The sequence below is a fragment of the Haliotis rufescens genome, unplaced genomic scaffold (genome assembly GCF_023055435.1).
Source record: "Haliotis rufescens isolate VD_foot unplaced genomic scaffold, xgHalRufe1.0.p SCAF_164, whole genome shotgun sequence".
In the NCBI taxonomy this organism is placed as follows: Eukaryota; Metazoa; Mollusca; class Gastropoda; order Lepetellida; family Haliotidae; genus Haliotis; species Haliotis rufescens.
The window spans coordinates 137,881-158,985 of NW_025963851.1; the positions used below are offsets into that span (position 1 = coordinate 137,881).

Consider the following 21,105-nt stretch of genomic DNA (forward strand, 5'->3'; position numbering starts at 1 on the left):
CCAAATCACCTGTTTCGATTTGTCAATAATCCAGTGATTGGCATCATGAGCATTGATCCACGCAATTGGGATACGATGATATGCATTAACCAAGTCAGCTAGCCTCATCACAAGATCCCGTTTTTCGCCACTTACGACAAGCATAGTTAGCTTTGATGGCAAGCATGTGGTAAGACTCGGTTACTTGGTTAATTGTGTATAATCGAAACTCAACGGCGTGGATAGTTGCGTTGCTCATAATATCAATCACTGGATTGTCTGGCCCTCTGATTATTTACAGTCCGCCGACTCCGCCGCCAAATAACTGGAAGAATATTGCTGAACGTAGTGTTAAACAAGTTACAAACTCGCCGTGATAATACAAGAATGTTGCTGTGTAAACTAATACTCGTTTATTCATCGTCTTATGTTGAATATTTGTTTACTCGCTAAACATGTCTACAAATTGCAGCTCTGTGTTTCTGCAAATTATTGCAACCTTGCAGTTTATATACAAAGTCTCAAAGCTTTTAGTTTTCAACGAAACTAGGATTCGGTGTCCGTGTTGAACTCCACTATCGCAGTGAGCTGGTACTATAAAACCGGCTTTCATCTGGACTGGTACACGGAGCGACACACACAAGCCCGCGCGCACGCACGCACGTCGCTATATGAGTGCAATTATCTTGATAGCGATGTTAAATCTCTGTTTTACAGTTCAACTTCGCGATTCAGTTTCAACGGAAACCAAGAACTTTCCGGATACCTCCCAGAAACCTTCGGGAAACCGTTCCCCCCAATTGTCAAAGTTTGTTCAATTAAATGTGAAACATGTAGATAATCCCAGAGTAGAGAAACTTTGCGCAAAATCAATACGTTGCACTGCACAATGGTCAGAATTAACATTTATACGTGATTCACCTTTTGTAAGCGTATATCTTCCTACAAATGTTATCTCATTATTGTGTTAAGCATTGCACGTTTGATGATGTGACCGGTTTTCCATGTCTTGTTCAGATAAACAAAAACTGCTGATGATGTTCATGATGTCAAAGGCTGGATTGTCTGGTCCAGACTCGATTATTTACAGACCGCCGTCATATAGCTGAAATATTTCACAACGTTCGAGATACAATGGAGCATGCTTTTTCTAAGAAGATTTCAAAGAGCGTCACACTTTGAGTTTTATGGTAGACATGTGGAGGACATTTCCGAATGACTTGTCATTTTGGCATGTACCATATATTCCGTGTTTTTTCAGGTGAAGAATTGACTTGCATTTGCATGTGTTTGTGACGGCTGCCACCGGTGGGGAAGTATACGCTCACCTTTTCGCAACCACCTGGTATCATCACTATTTGACAGAGATCCAGAAACACATGCTCATGATACAATCGACTCTGCTTTTAGAAGATAGTTCTTATGGATATGGAAAGGGTTTTGTCGGTTTTATTCATTGGCCTAACCTCCCCTGCGTCCAAAGTATGCCAAATGTCTTGCATTCTCGTGAACACTTCTCCTTGATGATAAAACTGAAACAAGTAGGAGATTCAGACAAACAGACAGACAGATAGACAGATAGACAGACAGACGGACAGACGTAACTTTTCAGTTCAACCTTTCCGATTTAGCACTGGGTGCTAATAAAGTTTATTTACACGTGGCCAATACTTTTAAAATTTACTTTTACTTTTTATTATATTAACTTACAGTAATGCATGTCTATTTTGTATGGCTCTTTGAGAGAGAGAGAGAGAGAGAGAGAGAGAGAGAGAGAGAGAGAGAGAGAGAGGGAGAATAGAGAGACAGACAGACAGACAGACAGAGAGTGAGAGACAGACAGAGAGAGTCAGAGAGAGATAAGCTTACAAGAAGCTCAACGTAATGTGTGTGAACTGAAGTATCATCTGTTTATATGCATTGTGTATGGGCCGGTTGCCTTCCTACAATATATATGATATACACTTTTGACTTTCATGCGAATTCTTCCACTATGTTCATTTGGTTGAAGTACCAATAAACATACTGATGTTTGTGTGATGTATGTAAGTAATCATAATAATTTTATTATTTTTAATCGGAAGTTGCCATGTATAAATCTGATAAATATTGGGAGAAAGACGCATTATGGAAGATTGAAAGATAAAATACTTGATTTTCAAGGATGTAGGCATTTGTTAAACGTTTAATGTATTTTTCTTACTTCGTTTGGGTATACACGTCAGGTGACACCACCCCACCTTTCAGAAATGCAACGTAAGTCAAGTCCGATCGCTAGGCCCTGCTTTGCCAGTGAACTGAGATTGAGGCGATATTTAATCTTTTCAAAACGCCCTCAATAGTAAAAGGCGACTATGTTTATCGTAGAAGGCGACTAACGGGATCGGGTTGTCAGGCTCTCTATCTTATTTGATGCATGTCATCGTATCCCAAATGCGAGGATCGATGTTCAAGATATCAATCACTGGATGGTCTGTTCCAGACTCGATTACAGACTACCGTCATATAGCTGGAATATTAACATTGCTGAGTGTTGTTTTTAACATCAACTAAACAACCAAACAAAACGATCTTCATTAGTTTACAACTTTAGCTTTATAGATAGTGTCACACGCAGCTACAGTCAAACATTTGTTGGCGCATTTTTGGCGCGGGCGTGAGAGAAACCGTTGCTCGTCGAAAGGGAACATCTCAGGAGAGTCCTCGTGATGACACAGCAGCGATTTTGTGGTGAATAATAACTACTTTACAATTGTATCATGTGATTGAAACTATATTGCCAAAACGTCTGCGTGAAAGCTGCTGTAGATCTCTTGATTTTGCTTACTTTATGTATTTGTTTTTGATGGATAAATTGTTTTCATTCTCATGTCATGAAACAACATGTCGTGTTAAATGGCAAAGTGTTGTATAAGCACCATCTTGTTGTTCTCAGTAACATAATTACATTATTGGACAATATAAATGCATATTTTAATGAAAACGGTGTGGTTTAAGAATCCGTTTGCAATTAATTAGGTAATAAAAAACTTCCAACGCTTGCATGAAGACGATAATCGCATGTGTATAAAACTATCTCATATCAATCGCTTCCGGCTTGCCTCTTCCTTGTTGTTGCAAACATGGCATTAGCCATTCCCCCACTGGGCTGTAAACGCTAGAATTTCTGAAAGGTGTCCCCATTTTTGGTATTAATTTTTTATATTAATTTGAAACCGGCACAACGATTTTGCCTTGACATGTTAAATATTTATATCATTCCTGATTTGGGAACTGTTTCCACTTTTCAAACATTGCAAAACGACTGCCTCTTACATAGTGGGAATATTGCGCCGAGTCGTTTGTGAGATATCTTCTACAGGAACAAATGAAGACAAAATTTAGGACTCCACATACAATACAATGAATTAAATTTATGAATTTACATTCCTTTTTTGATTTCATTTTACATGCATGTAGAAAAACCCTATTTCGAAACATTTTACTTATGGAGGATGATTATTACAATTTTGGAATTAGCGTGGTGTAAAAGTAACCTACACAGATGATCTGGACATTCTTAAGGCAAACTGCAAACATATATTCGACCACATGTGCATTACCGAAACACCTCCAATGGGTACAAACCACTTTGGTTTCAAATGTCGTTGATGTCACACCAGGAAAATCTGGACTTGATGACGAATATGTGTGGACGTGCCAGGGTAGTTTCAGAGACCGACCATTTGATATTCGGGGGAATAGGAGGGGCTGGGATTTTGTATCATGATTAGTTTGTTTTCTTCAGCCACAGCCACAAAACCAGATTTTATGTTGTCATAGTGATTCGACATGACATTGACTTCCCACCTTGGTTGTATTATCGTCCATGTATATGCTAAGAAACAAACGTCGTCACAACATTTTGATTAAACGTTTTAACAACGTAAGAAAAATATGTTGTAACAACGTTCTGCATTGGTTATACTTTGGTTCACACAACGTTGTAGCAACCAATCTGGCCATAGAGTCTACAGATATATGTTGTGACAACATAACCTCACAACGTTTTAGCAACCAATCTGGCCATAGAGTCTACAGATAAACGTTGTGACAACGTAAACTCACAACGTTGTAGCAACCAATCTGGTAGTCTACAGATTATATGTTGTGACAACGCAACCTCACAATGTTGTAGCAGCCAATCTGGCCATGGAATCTACAGATATACGTAGTGACAACGTAACCTCACAATGTTGTAGCAAGCAGTCTGGGAGTCTACAGATTATATGTTGTGACAACGCAACCTCACAATGTTGTAGCAACCAATCTGGCCATGGAATCTAAAGATATACGTTGTGACAACGTGACCTCACAATGTTGTAGCAAGCAATCTGGGAGTCTACAGATTATACGTTGTGACAACGTAACCTCACAATGTTGTAGCAACCAATCTGGCCATGGAGTCTACAGATATACGTTGTGACAACGTAACCTCACAATGTTGTAGCAGCCAATCTGGCCATGGAATCTACAGATATACGTTGTGACAATGTAACCTCACAATGTTGTAGCAAGTAATCTGGGAGTCTACAGATTATATGTTGTGACAACGCAACCTCACAATGTTGTAGCAACCAATCTGGGAGTCTACAGATTATATGTTGTGACAACGTAACCTCACAATGTTGTAGCAGCCAATCTGGCCATGGAATCTACAGATATACGTTGTGACAACGTAACCTCACAATGTTGTAGCAACCAATCTGGGAGTCTACAGACTATATGTTGTGACAACGCAAGCTCACAATGTTGTAGCAACCAATCTGGCCATGGAGTCTACAGATATACGTTGTGACAATGTAACCTCACAATGTTGTAGCAACCAATCTGGCCATGGAATCTAAAGATATACGTTGTGACAACGTAACCCAACAATGTTGTAGCAAGCAATCTGGGAGTCTACAGATTATATGTTGTGACAACGCAACCTCAGAATGTTGTAGCAACCAATCTGGCCATGGAGTCTACAGATATACGTTGTGACAATGTAACCTCACAATGTTGTAGCAACCAATCTGGCCATGGAATCTAAAGATATACGTTGTGACAACGTAACCCAACAATGTTGTAGCAAGCAATCTGGGAGTCTAAAGATTATATGTTGTGACAACGCAACCTCACAATGTTGTAGCAACCAATCTGGCCATGGAGTCTACAGATATACGTTGTGACAATGTAACCTCACAATGTTGTAGCAACCAATCTGGCCATGGAATCTAAAGATATACGTTGTGACAACGTAACCTCACAATGTTGTAGCAAGCAATCTGGGAGTCTACAGATTATATGTTGTGACAACGTAACCTCACAACGTTATAGAAACCAATCTGGCCATGGAGTCTACAGATATACGTTGTGACAATGTAACCTCACAATGTTGTAGCAACCAATCTGGCCATGGAATCTAAAGATATACGTTGTGACAACGTAACCCAACAATGTTGTAGCAAGCAATCTGGGAGTCTACAGATTATATGTTGTGACAACGCAACCTCACAATGTTGTAGCAACCAATCTGGCCATGGAATCTAAAGATATACGTTGTGACAACGTAACCTCACAATGTTGTAGCAAGCAATCTGGGAGTCTACAGATTATATGTTGTGACGACGTAACCTCACAATATTGTAGCAGCCAATCTGGCCATGGAATCTACAGATATACGTTGTGACAATGTAACCTCACAATGTTGTAGCAAGCAATCTGGGAGTCTACAGATTATATGTTGTGACAACGCAACCTCACAATGTTGTAGCAACCAATCTGGCCATGGAGTCTACAGATATACGTTGTGACAATGTAACCTCACAATGTTGTAGCAAGCAATCTGGGAGTCTACAGATTATATGTTGTGACAACGTAACCTCACAATGTTGTAGCAGCCAATCTGGCCATGGAATCTACAGATATACGTTGTGACAACGTAACCTCACAATGTTGTAGCAAGCAATCTGGGAGTCTACAGATTATATGTTGTGACAACGCAACCTCACAATGTTGTAGCAACCAATCTGGCCATGGAGTCTACAGATATACGTTGTGACAATGTAACCTCACAATGTTGTAGCAGCCAATCTGGCCATGGAATCTACAGATATACGTTGTGACAACGTAACCTCACAATGTTGTAGCAAGCAATCTGGGAGTCTAAAGATTATATGTTGTGAGAACGCAACCTCACAATGTTGTAGCAACCAATCTGGCTATGGAGTCTACAGATAAACGTTGTGACAACGTAACCTCACAATGTTGTAGCAACCAATCTGGCCATGGAATCTAAAGATATACGTTGTGACAACGTAACCTCACAATGTTGTAGCAAGCAATCTGGGAGTCTACAGATTATATGTTGTGACAACGTAACCTCACAACGTTATAGAAACCAATCTGGCCATGGAGTCTACAGATGTACGTTGTGACAATGTAACCTCACAATGTTGTAGCAACGAAAATACAACGCTGTAACAAAGGAGAATTGTTTGCTGGGATCTCATTGAGCTGACTAAAAGTACTTCCAGCTAGAGGACCTCATTTGAATATTCATCGGATCGTGATACCACGTTTATCGTACTGGTTGATCACATTAACGTCAGTATCTGGCCTCTGACAACCAGCGTCTCTAATGTCTCCATGGCGTAATCAAAAACCCATGTGTGGGTACATCTGTAGGTTAGAGTAGCGCCGACTCACATCATGCGGTTTTCTCCAAATATTTGTTTAAGATCTATAGATGACATTTCCTAAACGTTGCTATGGAAAGCATAACATGGGGACAGGGTATCTGATTAGCTGGTCATCAGAACACTCATTCCAACACTGGGTGGTTTCAGTACGATATGACCTCGACCACCACATGACTGTCACATGACCAAGGAGTCTGTCGTGAACCTGATGTGCTTTATTTCGACTTGTTCCCGTGCTTATCAGCAAACCTGTCCCAGCCCGGATTGCGTCACTACGTCACACTGTCGCCGTTGGAGAGGCCGTGTCAGGACACAAGGTAAGTTGGAGTGTTTCACTACAGTGAGACGGAGATATGTAGCATTCAGTAAACAAGTATAAAATCCCTTGGTTCATTTCAGTGATTATGTCTAATTACTGAAGATTTCAGTAATTAGACACAACCACCGAGTGAATCAGTTATTAGACATAATCACTGAAATTTCCAGTTATTAGACTTAACCACTGATTATACTTGTTTCCTGTAACATATACAGTCCATCAAACTTTTCTCTTCAATTTCAACCAATTTTGAAATCGACTATTAATCTTTTAATTAGCTCAATTCGATCATGTTGATATTTCTTTTTGTCTGATGAAAGAATACAAAATCAATAATTAAAAAGTGAAATAAAAAAAGTAGAGCTTATCGTTTTAGAAACTGATATTGAAAGGTTAGAATTAATATCAGCGAAATCAGTGGATCTATTGTTGTTGCTGAAATTAGCAGTGACAGTGATGAGAGCTCTCGTGGGTTTCACCAAAGTGGTGAACGTCCTGGACATGCGTCACTTCGAGCTTTCCTCCCACACTCAGCTGACACGCCCAGATGTAACTGCAATACTGTACACTCCATCTTGATAACGGTGTAAGAATCTACATCAAATGTCGCTAAAAGCAGAAGTTGTTATAAATAAAGTTGTATGTTTTCTTCTTTACTCACCAACTGCTGCAGGCGGTCGCAGGGTACCCTAGTGGTTAAAGCGTTAGCTCGTCACGCCGAAGACCCGGATTCCATTCCCGACATGGGTACAATGTGTGAAGCCCATTACTGGTGTCCCCCGCCGTGATATTGCTGGAATATTGCTAAAGGCGGCGTAAAAACATACTCACTCCATCACACATATCTACAACCCCAAACAAACAGTTAACTGAAAGACTTACAAAGGAGCGTCAAGGAAAACTCATTTACTAAGGACGGACAGTACAGAGGAACTCGCATTGCTTTCAACATGTTCAAGTCACTTGTTCAGTGTTAAATATTCAGATGCATTTTACATGCATCATGATTGGTCACTACTGTCAATGATAACTTATACTGTCATAACTTTCAGATATTCAATATTTCAAAACCTGCACATCATACAATAAAAATGTATTAACATTCAATCATCAGTCCCTAAAATACATGAATGATATTAAACAGTTATTCCTTTGTTTCAGATGGCAGCCGCCAGAAAGCTGGAGAGTTTGAATGAGAACTTTTTGACCTGTTCCATATGTACGGAGGGATACAAAGACCCCTGTACTCTGACCTGTGGACACACCTTCTGTAAGGGCTGCCTGGGGAAATTCCTGAAGACCAGACAAGACGCCATCAGAGCCAAGTCCATCCCGTGTCCCTACTGTCGTCAGATGACCCAAGCTCCCCAGCCTGACAGACCAGTGGAGGAGTGGGTGAACCAGATCAAACCCAGTTTCCTCATACAGGGACTTCTGGACACTCTAGCCTGTGGGGGAAATACTGATCATGGTAAGTAAATGGGATCTAGAAGAAACCGAAAGATGACAATATTCTTCCTTTGGGCGTTAGATCCCTGGCCGCATGTTACCAAAAGAAGTAAAAGACGGTATTAGTTGTCACTCTGCCTGGTGCTCGACATGATGGTGATAAAAGAGGGACTGGTAGACTTTAAAGTCAGTCAACTGTGCGTGCGTCGGGTATCCATGTTAAACTCCACTATCTCAGTGAGGTGGTACTATTAAACTGGCCCGCACGCACCTCGCTACATAAGTGTAATAATTTTTAAAGCGATGTTAAACGTCTATTTTGAATTACACCGTCGAACGATTCAGTTTCCACTGAAACCAAGAACCCCAAGTAGAATATCTTTAAGGTAATGGACTGTAACGCTGTCATACACCAGGTTCTCTATCCTGAATGACCGAGGTAATACCAAACCAGGTTCAGTCTATGCACGTTCATGCGTCATCAAAATGGTGATGGAAAACTGTTTATTGTAGATGAATATAATCAAGACGAAACTGAAGGATCACCTATATTGATCAGGATTATCTAGAATAAATCTTTGTCATTTCAGTTTTGAAATCTATACATGTAGATTATCCCAGGGTACTTTCCGGACCCTGTATACATTGAACCGCACAATGGGCAGAATTAACATTTTTACACTGATTCACCCTGTGTATGTTCACATCTTCCTACAAACGTTATCTCATTATTGTGTTAAACATTGCACGTTTGATGTGACAGGTTTATCCATGACTTGTTCAGATACAGAAAACCGCTGCCATCCCTGCCAGGACCTTGGAGACAGTCAATCGGCCAACTCCTACTGTCAAGACTGTGATGTGCCGCTCTGTGAGAGATGTGTGAAGATGCATGCATCTCTTCCTGGTACGTCAAACCACGTAATTGCTGACCTTGGTGGAGCAGTGAAGGTCACTAGACCACAAAGGTGCTCGGAACACAACGAAGTCATGGATTTCTGCTGCAGAGACTGTAATAGAGCAATATGCCACAAGTGTTGTGTCACATACCACAGGAAATGCGACTCTGTGGTCACTATTCAGTCCATGATGTCTGAGATGAGAAGTGTTCTTACACACAATAAGGGATTGATTACACAGAGCTTTGGCGACACGTACAGATCACTTCAACAACACAAATCACAGATTGATGCGATAAACCACAACAAAGACAAATTAAATTCACAGATCCGACAGGCCTCACAGAAAGCCATGGACGTGATTAAACAGAAGGAGAAAGAGCTGCTGGAGGAGCTGAATGAGATGACAGAGAAGCAGTCTGGACAACTGAGGGGGCGGATAAAGTCAGGGGAAATAGACATGCAGATGTATCAACAACACATAGAGTACATCACCCAGGTGTTGAAGTCTGGGAGTGAGACTGACATGTTTGACATTTACCAGATGTGTCAGTGTGGGGCAATCAAAGAGGCAACAGACAGGGATGTCACTTTCACAGGTAATGTTCCTGATTCAAAACTTATATTTGTGAGTGAAATAGATGAGAGGAAATTACATAAGGATGTAAAACTTGGTAGAATTCAACAGAACGTTTGTGACGTCATGGATACGCAACTTGATAAAATACAGAGTGGCACATTTGACGCCATGTGCAGACCGGTGTTACACAAGACAGTCGGCATCAAGGTCAATGGCGACAGGAAGCAGCCGGATCCTTGTGACGTCACAGTCCTGGTTGTTGATGGTGAGGAGACACTGGTGTTCACTGACCGCAACAGTACATGTCTGAAATCCTTCTACACAAAGAATAACAAATCACGACACAGTAAACTGGATCTTGCAAGTAACCCAAGCTCTGTGACGAGGCTGAGGGACAACCAGGTGGCTGTATCATTCTGGTCACACAATGAGATTGTAATAGTACGGGTGACCCCTGACCTTGTACTACTGTCACGTGTCACAACAAAGAAGAAGTACAAATGCCTAACAGCCTTGAGTCCTTCAACATTAGCAGCAGGTTTTTGGGATCCTCCCTGTGTTGACATCCTGGATGTATCAGGGAGAGTGATTAGGTCAGTCAGTAGATTCGATTCTGGGAAGAGCCTGATAGATGACCCTGGGTACCTCTGTGCTACAGACAGGGGCAACATCCTGGTGTCAGATGCTGGCTCACAGTCTGTCTACTGTATCACACCAGAGGGAGATTTTGTGTTCACCTACACCCCTACAGGAGAGAGGAGACTGGGTGGACCACGAGGTATCACAACTACCAGCACAGGACACATCCTGGTGGCGGACTACTTGGCACACAAGGTGGTACTACTGACAGCAGCAGGGGAGTTTGTCAGAGACCTGCTGACGTCACAGGATGGACTACAGTATCCATGCGGCTTGATGTTCTGTGACAGTAAACTGTATGTAGTGGAATATTATGGAGATGCTGTTAAGGTATTCAACTGCAGTATTCCCCAGGGAGACGCCAGGAAGCAAAACATACTCGGATCACGTCGCGGGGAAATTTTTATGATGAAAATTTAGCAATATGCCCTAAATGAACAGTTTGTTTTGTGTAAAATACCCCAAACGCCAAACACATTTGAACATAGATTACAGTGCATGAGTGAATATGATAATACGCCGCTTTTAGCAGTATTCGGGCAATACCCTTACCACATCGGGGGCACATTGAACAACCGAACCTGGGACATTGGCAGGACGAGCGAACGTTTGTTTCCGCATACACACGACAAGCACATAATGAATTATTAGATTAGTTGAAGTGGCTATTTTCGGTTTAAAGTGGGGAGAAGACAAAAATTATGCAGGTCGTAGACGTTTACAACTTTGGGGAAACCCACGAGCACGGAAACGGTGCTGACAAACCTAGATAATTAATCAGGGTCAGTCTGGGATTCAAACCCACAACTGTAGGTGCCTATCACGTCTAACGGACGCAATTACGCAATCAAATCTCGGCGCCACAGGGTACCACATACATTCTGTGAGGCAAAGGAATTTAACCCAAATTATGTACTTACACGTTCACTTACGTTATCCAGCAAGACCGTTTACTAACGTTTCTATCAGTATCTCTCGCTGATAATACTTTTACTAATGCTTGAGACATCCACCAAACTACACTATAAACATGTAGTATGTATTTAATGACTTTAGAAAATGTATGTATTATTTTACTCTACAGCTACATTTCAAGGTTAGGTGGGTTTTAATATAATTTATATGTTTTAATAATGTTTCAAGAATTGTCTCGTAAGCTTTACCAGACTGGATATTGTACATTTTATTGTTTGAAAAAAATGTTATAGTTTTATTATGTACAATATGTGACACTATAATAAAATACAGCTTATCTTATCTTATCTTACATTTACTAATGCCTCCACACGTCAGGTATTTGTCAGAGCTGATCGGATAACCAATATCATAAATGTAAAAGTCATATTTCATGTATATTGAAAAGACCTGTCAGTGATATACGCATTTTAATATCCCATTGGTGAGTTTGTTTGTTGTTTTACGCCACACTAAGAAACATCCCAGCTATAGAACGGCGGTCTGTAAAAACTCCAGTCTGGAGTCAGCGAGCCTGACCACCCGATTCCGTAGGTCGCTTCTTTCGAAAGGCACGCTGAAGATTAATTCTAACAGGAATCTTCATCGGGTTGATAAGCTCTTAATGAAGTCAAGTTTCCCATTTAACTTTGTACAATGTTTCTTCCATTGTTGTGTGTTTTGTCGCACATCTTCTCTTCCATGAGAGCACTTCGTAATTTACATTCCATCTGAGTTAGTAAAGACACATGAATTATCTCCCTTTGACCACGACGTAGTTGGTACAAATGCTCTTTGAAGCAACACATTTCATATATGTTTCCAGGATATAAAAAAAGAAAGGATCTTGAATATATATATATATGTAAGTTATCATCTTTCAACGAAATGTATTTGAACTGTCCACAAGTACCATTCACGACTTCGTTTGACAACAAAAGAAAGGCACCCTATATGCAGAAAGATGTTATACATTAGTTAACGGGTTACCTGATATTGATCCTGTAAACCAAATGCTTCAATTCTTAATGACATTCACTCTTGACAGCTTTGACAAAACAAAAGGCAACTAAGCTTGTCGTAGGAGGCGACTAACGGGATCGGGTGGTCAGGCTCACTGACCTGGTTGATGCATGTCATCGTATTCCAATTGCGTGGATCGATGCTCATGATGTCCATCACTGGATTGTCTTTTCCAGACCCGATTATTTACAGACTGCCGTCATACAGCTGGAATATTGCTGGGTTGGGCGTTAAACAACAAACAAAACTCTAGTTTGTGGTGAGGGAGGGAGTCAGTCATACTTGGTTGTAATGGTGACTGAGTGTTACAACCTGTGACACTGATTGTGTGTCATTGCTGCCGTCATCGAAAGTGGAGTGCAAGGATTGCTGTTAATAGAGCCCACGACACATGTGGACCGGTGTTATTGCTGTCAGACTGTGGTCTGCATGTCCCATATTTGACTGTTTGTATACAGGCAGTAGTATAGGTAATGATGGTTCTGGCTCACTTCCACTGGAGCCGGATTCATATACCTATACCACCACTACAGGGGGAATTTTTTATGCCAAAATGATTATGCGATTCAACGATAGTCATGAGATTAAGTTAAATTGACTCCAGCTCACCACCACCTGAAGCCAATCATTGCTTCTATTAGTATAAAAATGATGATGCGATTCAACGAAAGTCGTTTTAAAAGAAATATCAATATTAATTAATAATGGATAAAATTTACTATAGCCCACGAGGATATTGGAAAGGTGTAGGAGCAATAAAAAAATTAGCCACCGCGGCTAAGGTATCTAAAGATGTGGCCAAGGATTGGTTAAAGAAACAAGCGATGTGGCAGATATATCTACCGGCACCGCGTTATATACCGAGGAAGAAGTTTGATATTTTTACGACGAATGAAGTTCATCAGGCTGACCTCTTGTTTCTTCCCCACGATAAGGTAAAACGCAAAACGTATAAATACGCTTTAACAGTAGTGGATGTGGCTAGTCGATACAAAGAGGCTGAGCCATTAACCTCGAAAGAATCAACAGAGGTAGCTAATGCACTGAGTCGCATATATAAACGCTGACCGCTAAAATGGCCTAAGCTATTTCAAGTAGATTCCAGTCGCGAGTTTATGGGATTGGTAACTAAACTGTTAACAAAGAACGATGTCAAAATCGTCCGTGGTGAAAGAGAGGCCCACCGCAGTCAAGCTATCGTCGAAAGATTTAACAGGACATTAGCGGAACGTTTGTTTGGCTATCAGTATGGGATCGAAATGAAATCCGAGCGATTGAGATCAACCGAATGGGTGACACGATTATCAGCCGTTGTATCAGCGCTGAATAATGAAGTAACGAGATTAATAGGGAAGAAACCATCCCATGCTATTAAAATGAAATCCGTGACTTCCGAATCTTCAGCACCGAGGAGAGGCAAAGAACGAAAACTTCCGGATAGAGTAAGGGTAAGATATTTATACCAGGCCGGTGAACTCGAAGGAGGCCTACGTCGCGCAACCGATCCCATATGGTCCCTAAAGAGGTATAACATTAGTCGATTGGTTACGAAAGAAGGAGAGCCCATTCTTTATTATCTTCAAGATGGACCGGGTAGGGCATTTGTACGAGAAGAGTTGTTCATAGTTCCCGACGGTACGGTATTACCACCATAACCATAAGCATAGGTAGTTACAGCATCATTATCAATCCATCTTTTTGTATCTAAGGGGGATAATGATGTCTTGTTCATTCTTAATCCATATATCCTATGATTGTAACTTCTTAAAGAGTTCATCTCGTGTTTGAACGTTCTACCGTTGAATAATGATTCTTTATACTGTACATGTTTGATATTCTTTTTTACAACATACTTCTTAACGCCCTTAGCTTTTCTTATCTCTCCATTATCGGACTTCTTTATAGAATACATCTTAGGTCTTAATCCCACATACTCCGCTATAGGGGTCCCAGCACATTCATCCTTCATCTTACCTAACACCTTTTTATTTACAATGCTGTGCAGTGGATTATCTTTTGGGTAATCGCTCGTGTCGTACATATCTATTTTTTCTGCCATATCTTTTAAAAACATCCTCGGTTTGTATTTCCATCAACAAAGAATCTGTGTCGGTATATAACACCTCGCATCTATCGCCGTATTGCTTCTTAAGTTCGTTGTAATAAAAGTCATACATTAAGTGTTTTGACAATTCGAGAATACTCATACCGACGTACACCGGTCTGTTGAATTTTATATTACTCTTCTGCATATGCAACGCGGCTAAGTCGTTATCGAATATCTTGCTTCTGTTAAAAGCCGGACTGGCTATAAGTTTCCTGAGTCTTTCTTCCTCATTAGATCTGACTAATTTAACATCAACACGCTTCCTTAGATTCTCCATAGTTTTACCAAATACTGAGTTATTCATAAGCTTATACAGATTCTTTTCGAAATCGCTGGTAGCTATCTTTCTTAAATCTGTGTTCAACCTTATATAGGGCTCCATCCAAGGGCTTTGATCAAACTTTAGAACTCTGTGTATTTTCTTAAGTTTCATACCTAACGATAGATATAACTGGAGATTTCTGTAGTGAACTATATATTTTGTCTTATCCATCAAATTTGGTACGAGTTTTTCTACGTTAGCTAACCTACTATTACCCATCAAGGAGCGTTGATATTCCGACATCCAATCTTTATTAACCATTAATCTTTCGGGAGCTAGCGGATAACTGTTATGATCTTTATGTAACGAACTTGGATATTCCAAGTCAACTTCTAGTATGTACCCTTTATTCGCATCATTATTATGGATATTATTCACATTGATATCATCGACCCATTCAAAACCACCCGTGGGTAAAGGTTGACTCATAGCCCATCCGTACAAATTGTTAGCGTCGAGATATAATATATGCGTGTCGGGTTTACTCGGATCGTATCCTTCCACTAATTTATTATTAGCCTTAGAATACCTTTTAGCTGCCATCGATATACCACCTCTTAATCCTTCCTCAATAAACAAGTGCATATCGTAATCTGTGAGTAGTTTTAGTTCTACGCCGGTCTTCTTCAACAATGCATCCCACGATAGTCCGGGACTGGAATAGTACCATGCCGGATCCAAGCCGTATTGTTTTAAACACGTCTTTCTAAATATCTCAAATATATCGGCGAGTAACAGTACATCGGTTTTTAAGTACAGATCGTGATAATCGCCTAAATTCTTACAACCTAATTTATCCCAGACCGTCAGAGCGTGTTCATAATCGGCATCTGTTATTCTAGATTCTGTTAAGTTACTATAGAATGATTCGAGGGGTGGTAATTCAGTTTCTTTGAATCTAGACCAATCATCCATATATTCGTAAGGATATACACCTTTTCTCAGCAACAAATGACGAGTTATCTTATCGGTATATTTATTTGTTATCGCGAAGTCATCGGGATTGTTCGCATTAGCTAAATTGTCCAGGGAAGATAACAGAAACTGTACGGAGTCTATGAATGTAAGCCCATTACTTTGCTTTGTTCTAGATTTCCCATCCTTGTCCCTATAATGTATAGGTTTAGTCAACGAGAACGATATGTATTTTTCCATATTGTTAGGAATGCACGTTAAACCACCGTCGGTCTTTGAGATAGCTTGCATAATGAGATGTGAATCGTATCCCCTAAGGTTATGAAACACAACGGGGATGGGTATTGTTTGAGAGTTCATTTTTAGTTTCAAGTTACACTCGTTATGAGCGGCTCCCCGATAATTACCCGTGACGTGACAATGATCTCTTACGGAATCCCCATCCAGGGGTTGGTTACAAACGTGACAACTCTTTGACTTCTTATAGGCACTCCAATCATCCCTCGTCATACACATGGGTATCTTACACGATAATTTTTCCCTGATTATTCTCTCTTCATTTTGTAGATATTCTAGGAACTTTCCCCGCTGCATCGGGACCTCTGTAAATCACGGGAGTGTTTGTTTTCCCATCATACCTTACAACTATATATCCAAACCCACAAGGAATATGTTCTTGAGTTTTGTACGTAAATCTACTATCTTGATTATTATCTTGATTATTTTCTATGGGTTTGATAAGCGCTTCGAAGTCGCCGTAAATTACGTACGGTACTGGCATTTGATTACAATAAAGTTCAAATTTTAATATATTTTTTCCCTCTTTAGGCATATCGATCCTGATAGCGGTCTGTCCAACACCTCTACAGTATTCTTTATGCGCTTCTAATAGATCTTGTCTGCTGTACCCATGTAGGCATCTTTCGCAGAAATATTTCTTTCTAGCATGTTTTGTTTGATCGTATAATAGCCTGTTTAAACTCTTTATCCACGTATAATGATATTTACCATCTTTTTCGATCAGAAATGAATTGATTCTGGGGATATTTTCCGGAGCGGAGCTTATCCTGTGTACAACAATTCCTTTAAAATGTCCGAAAACATTTATAGCTAAATTATTTTGCTTTTCCACCTTATCAATTTGTGATATTGGTGTAGGTTCGTCTATACCATCGAAGTTGAGTCCATCGTTTTGGGGTTAGCTAGAAGGTGTATCCGGATTTTTGTCTACGGGGAATATTGCAGATCTTATCATCATTCTTAAACAGTCATCGGATTTATTTTTTACGTTAATTATGGCTTTTTTCTTCTTATAATACGGGGGTAAATCTATATAAGATCCACCTTTGAAAGGCATATAATTCGCTATATCTAAATATAAACTATCGATTTTATCCACACCCCAACCAGAACCTCTATTAGTCCAGCGTTCTAAAGTTTCCTGTATCCTCTGAATTGATGTATCTAATGATGAGTTTATAGTATCGGATTCGGTTATAACTTCTTGATTGCTACGGAAATATGGTTCGGTATATTCGGTGCTATCGTCTGTGTTACTTTTACTCAATGTCATTTTAATCGTCAGCTGGTATTTTATACTATGTAAATCATCTAATTCCTCGTTAATTTTACTCGATATGATGGGCTTAATATCGTTAACATCCATGTTGGAATTAATATCCATCTTCCAACCTCTTAGATATTTACCAACGCCGGCGGATGTGGGTACAAATATTAATTCTTGTTGTTGTTGTTGAATATCATCATCATGTTGATTATCAACATTATCATTAGGTTGATTATTATCTAGTAAAGCGATCAATTCAGCTCTTCTCATTCGAGAATAACCTCTCAGCCCACTGTTTCTCGCTCGAACTTTGAGTTCTCTAACAGTCTGGGGTGGTCTGTTGTATTCCAAACTGAGTAAATCAATCAATCCACGCAGTCCACTTTGCTTTGCCATAGCTTTTAATTCTCTGACAAAAACCATTGTGGTTGAATGGTATATGCAAAATGAGACAAAAGTCTAATTGGTTGTTTTCATATATCTAAATACGTATTCTCCCCAACCTATTCCTCTCATTGATGTAATCTCTCTTCCTAGCATAAATAATCTGGTTCCTGACCCTATCAGCACCGTGTTTCTTGCATAAACAATAACGACCTTTGACCCCTATCCCGCATTCAGAACACGTATAGTTGATGTTTCCGCGCCTGATGTAATAATTGTGTATGCCACAGTATATATCATCAACACAGCGTCTATTACATAGAGTAGTCTTCCCCATGAGTGTAAACTTGCAGTTATTCATGGTATATACATCTATCATATCATTTGTCTAAATGCAAATCACAGCTACACTGTGAGATATTGATTAGGCTATTTATAGATCGCTCCAACTAGGTCATAGCCACAGCTGTCACTCTGACTTATGCATGGTATAGCTGAAAATCAATAGAGAAGTCAATCCCAACATGATAAATGTGACCTCTCGGTTCTTTTGTTCCTCTGACGGTGTATAAAACTGAGTCATTATTGGTCTCGGTATTGGGTCTAGTTTTTTCCCAAAAACGAGGAAGTATTCGTGCATGGCAGATTCAACATCCTTAAACGTTTGAATTGAATGTCCTTCCTTAAGCAGTTTTTCATGAATAAAGTCTAATCTTAATGTCCTATTTCTGACCCATTGTGACTGGGCTGCTTGGAGTTGTTCTAAAGCTTTATTATGTCTTTTCTGCTCCGAACCTCTCATACTAGAAAATAAAAAATTACTCCCCGAAAAAGCTAGAGCATTAACAATAGCTCCACCAACCATCATCGCAATTGATGCCATATGTATAATAATATAAAATATTCAAATGTTTAAATGAATATAAATATTCAAATGTTTAATTAATTACTTCATTATGTCTTCAGGGATAAGTCCTTGTTTGATGAGCATATCCTTCGTTGCCATAGCTAATCCAATATCCAGAACCATCATTGGTATGTCATATCCATTAAAATCTAGCTTGGGAGGTGTGGCTTTAGTAATCATTTTAGCCATACGGGCATAGCCAATGGCCAAGCCGGTGACCACCGCCGAATGATACGTCGCGTTTACCAACATTTTACCGTCTGTAACTGGAGTAGTCATGCTTCTTATAGCATTATATGAGGACTAACCTCTAATTGAACTTGTTGTTGCGGCGGGGGTGACGTTTTATCTTCTCCGGTCTTATAAAAGAACCATACAGCCGCTATACCAGCAACTCCTAATAGTGCCCATGTTTTAATCGGATTTGAATTATTTATTAATTTTGCTTTGCGCGCCAGCCCTCCCTTTCTTCCTGCGGCTATTTTCAAAGGATTCTTTGTCACTCTGGGTTGTTTTTTTGTTTGTGGTGCATCCTCATTCACATGTGGTGGTTCCTCATTCACTCGTTGTTCCGCAATCTGTTGTTGCGTTTCCACAATCTGTGGTTCCTCGTTCACAATCTGTGGTGTCACCTGCGTCTCCATTTATATTATTAAGTGGGCACGTATGTTTAAATTGACAATACCTAGCCGTTATTAAAGCTGTGGTGAACGGAGCTAAGAACATTCCGAATCTATGATAAAACTCACAGCTCACCGCGCTTATAGCGTGTTCGATGAATGGGTCTTTCTCTAGAGATTCGCATAAATACAGGCGATGTTCTGCCGGGATGGGGAGAAACGTACTAGCTACGGCTGTGTATAGTTGTAATACAGAAGACCCTATCGTTTTAGTCATGGTAGCTCCCAGTCTAGACTCGTAACGCGCGTACAGTTTTTTAATCTCTTCGTCGGTCATGTTATCAATTTTTTCGATGGTATAATTTTCCCCAAAATTTTGGGAACATTTTCCACCGGCTACCAAAGCGGCAAGTCTTTCTCTATGTTTATCTAAAGATTTATCTAAAGATTTATCAGCATCAGATTCTTTGAGCATTTGTTCGATGAGTTCGTCGCATTCCATAATGTAATACCTAAGGAGATATTTAAGTCTAACATAATATAATATGACATATCCAATACAACCCGTAATAATGAACTGCTGTGAAAGAATGAGGATTTCGAACCACATTTTATGTAATATTAACCACTAATGTTCAATTTGCTATATTTTGCTATATTTTGCTACATTTTGCTACATTTTTGTTACATTTTTGCTATAATTTTGCTACATTTTGCCACATTTTGCTATAATTTTGCTACATTTTGCTAAGCAATTGCATAAGCAGCTGGTTGATCGGTTTTTAATACGAGTTTACAGTGCTTCGTTGCCGCTAACACTTCTCTGACTTTGTCTCGTTCGAGCTTGGTATAAATGACATCATTTTCGCGTAAACATTCCTCGAATGAATCTCGGTCTTTGCAATAAAAAAGCGCTACCCATTTGGTCTGCTCTCTGAGATCTTTCAGGACAGAGTTGTATTTTTGAGTAAGTACCCAAACGCTATGTTGAGTATGCCGACTGGAGAATGCTAAATACGAAAGCATATCTTTCTTTTTTGTTAGTTCTTTACTAGCGCTGCAGTCGTCTATTACGAAAAGGGTCGATTCTCCTTTGTATTTTTCATGACATACTCGGAGGCAGTCTTGTAAACGATCGCCCGGATCGACTCTGTGTACCCCGTCGTCATTCATTACCCAATCTCTCGATAGGTAGGTTTTATTAACGCTTATAGTCGGGCACAGAATAATAATATGATCGAAAACGTCCCGATAATGACTTTCTAAAATATCTAGAATAAAGGCTGTTTTTCCGCAGCCCGTTTGCCCGCATATGATAGCGCAGTGCGGATCTTTAGGTAAAATATTATTAATAGATTGCTTGCACGAATCTCCCATTCTGTATATTAAGTTGCGCATCCATAATCACGTACAAATATATGTTTAATTTACCAGCTGCTTCCTGGAGCTTCGTTATCTGTATGGTGGCACCCTCGCTAGCATTTTCTATTCTCCTCCCACTTCCATGTAATTGGTCATCGTCCGTTGTTCGCATGTCGAGCCATAGCGCGTACTTCGTTGTGAGGTATTCACCCATCGATACACTCCCGAGAGACAGATCTTTCACGACCGCGTTAACTTCCGGAGAACGTTTTATAGAAGGAAGTTTTTTAATCTCATCCCACTGGTGATACGCTAGCATTCCTTGGCTATATAGTTGATTTGGAACGCCCTCGA

At 40.0% G+C, this 21,105-nt stretch overlaps 1 protein-coding gene across 2 annotated transcripts; it reads left to right on the plus strand.

The window, feature by feature from the left end:
• Positions 1-6,854: 6,854 nt before the first annotated feature.
• Positions 6,855-11,866, plus strand: LOC124126798. 2 transcript variants are annotated; one of them, XM_046490325.2, is made up of 3 exons: positions 6,855-7,021; positions 8,185-8,494; positions 9,236-11,866. In XM_046490325.2, the coding sequence occupies exons 2-3, from the start codon at positions 8,185-8,187 to the stop codon at positions 11,008-11,010; spliced, it is 2,085 nt and encodes a 694-aa protein (XP_046346281.2). In that variant the 5' UTR covers positions 6,855-7,021; the 3' UTR covers positions 11,011-11,866. The 2 variants fall into 2 exon arrangements, with proteins under 2 accessions (XP_046346281.2, XP_046346282.2); XM_046490326.2 differs by having other exon boundaries at positions 6,856-7,021; positions 9,257-11,865.
• Positions 11,867-21,105: the final 9,239 nt, after the last annotated feature.

What these genes read in the sequence shown, in the direction of transcription:
- LOC124126798 (XM_046490325.2), top strand. Translation starts at nt 8,185, where the DNA reads ATGGCAGCCGCCAGAAAGCTGGAGAGTTTGAATGAGAACTTTTTGACC. An exon ending in TGGGGGAAATACTGATCATG is followed by an intron (nt 8,495 to 9,235) that starts GTAAGTAAATGG and finishes TTGATGTGACAG; the next exon opens with GTTTATCCATGACTTGTTCA.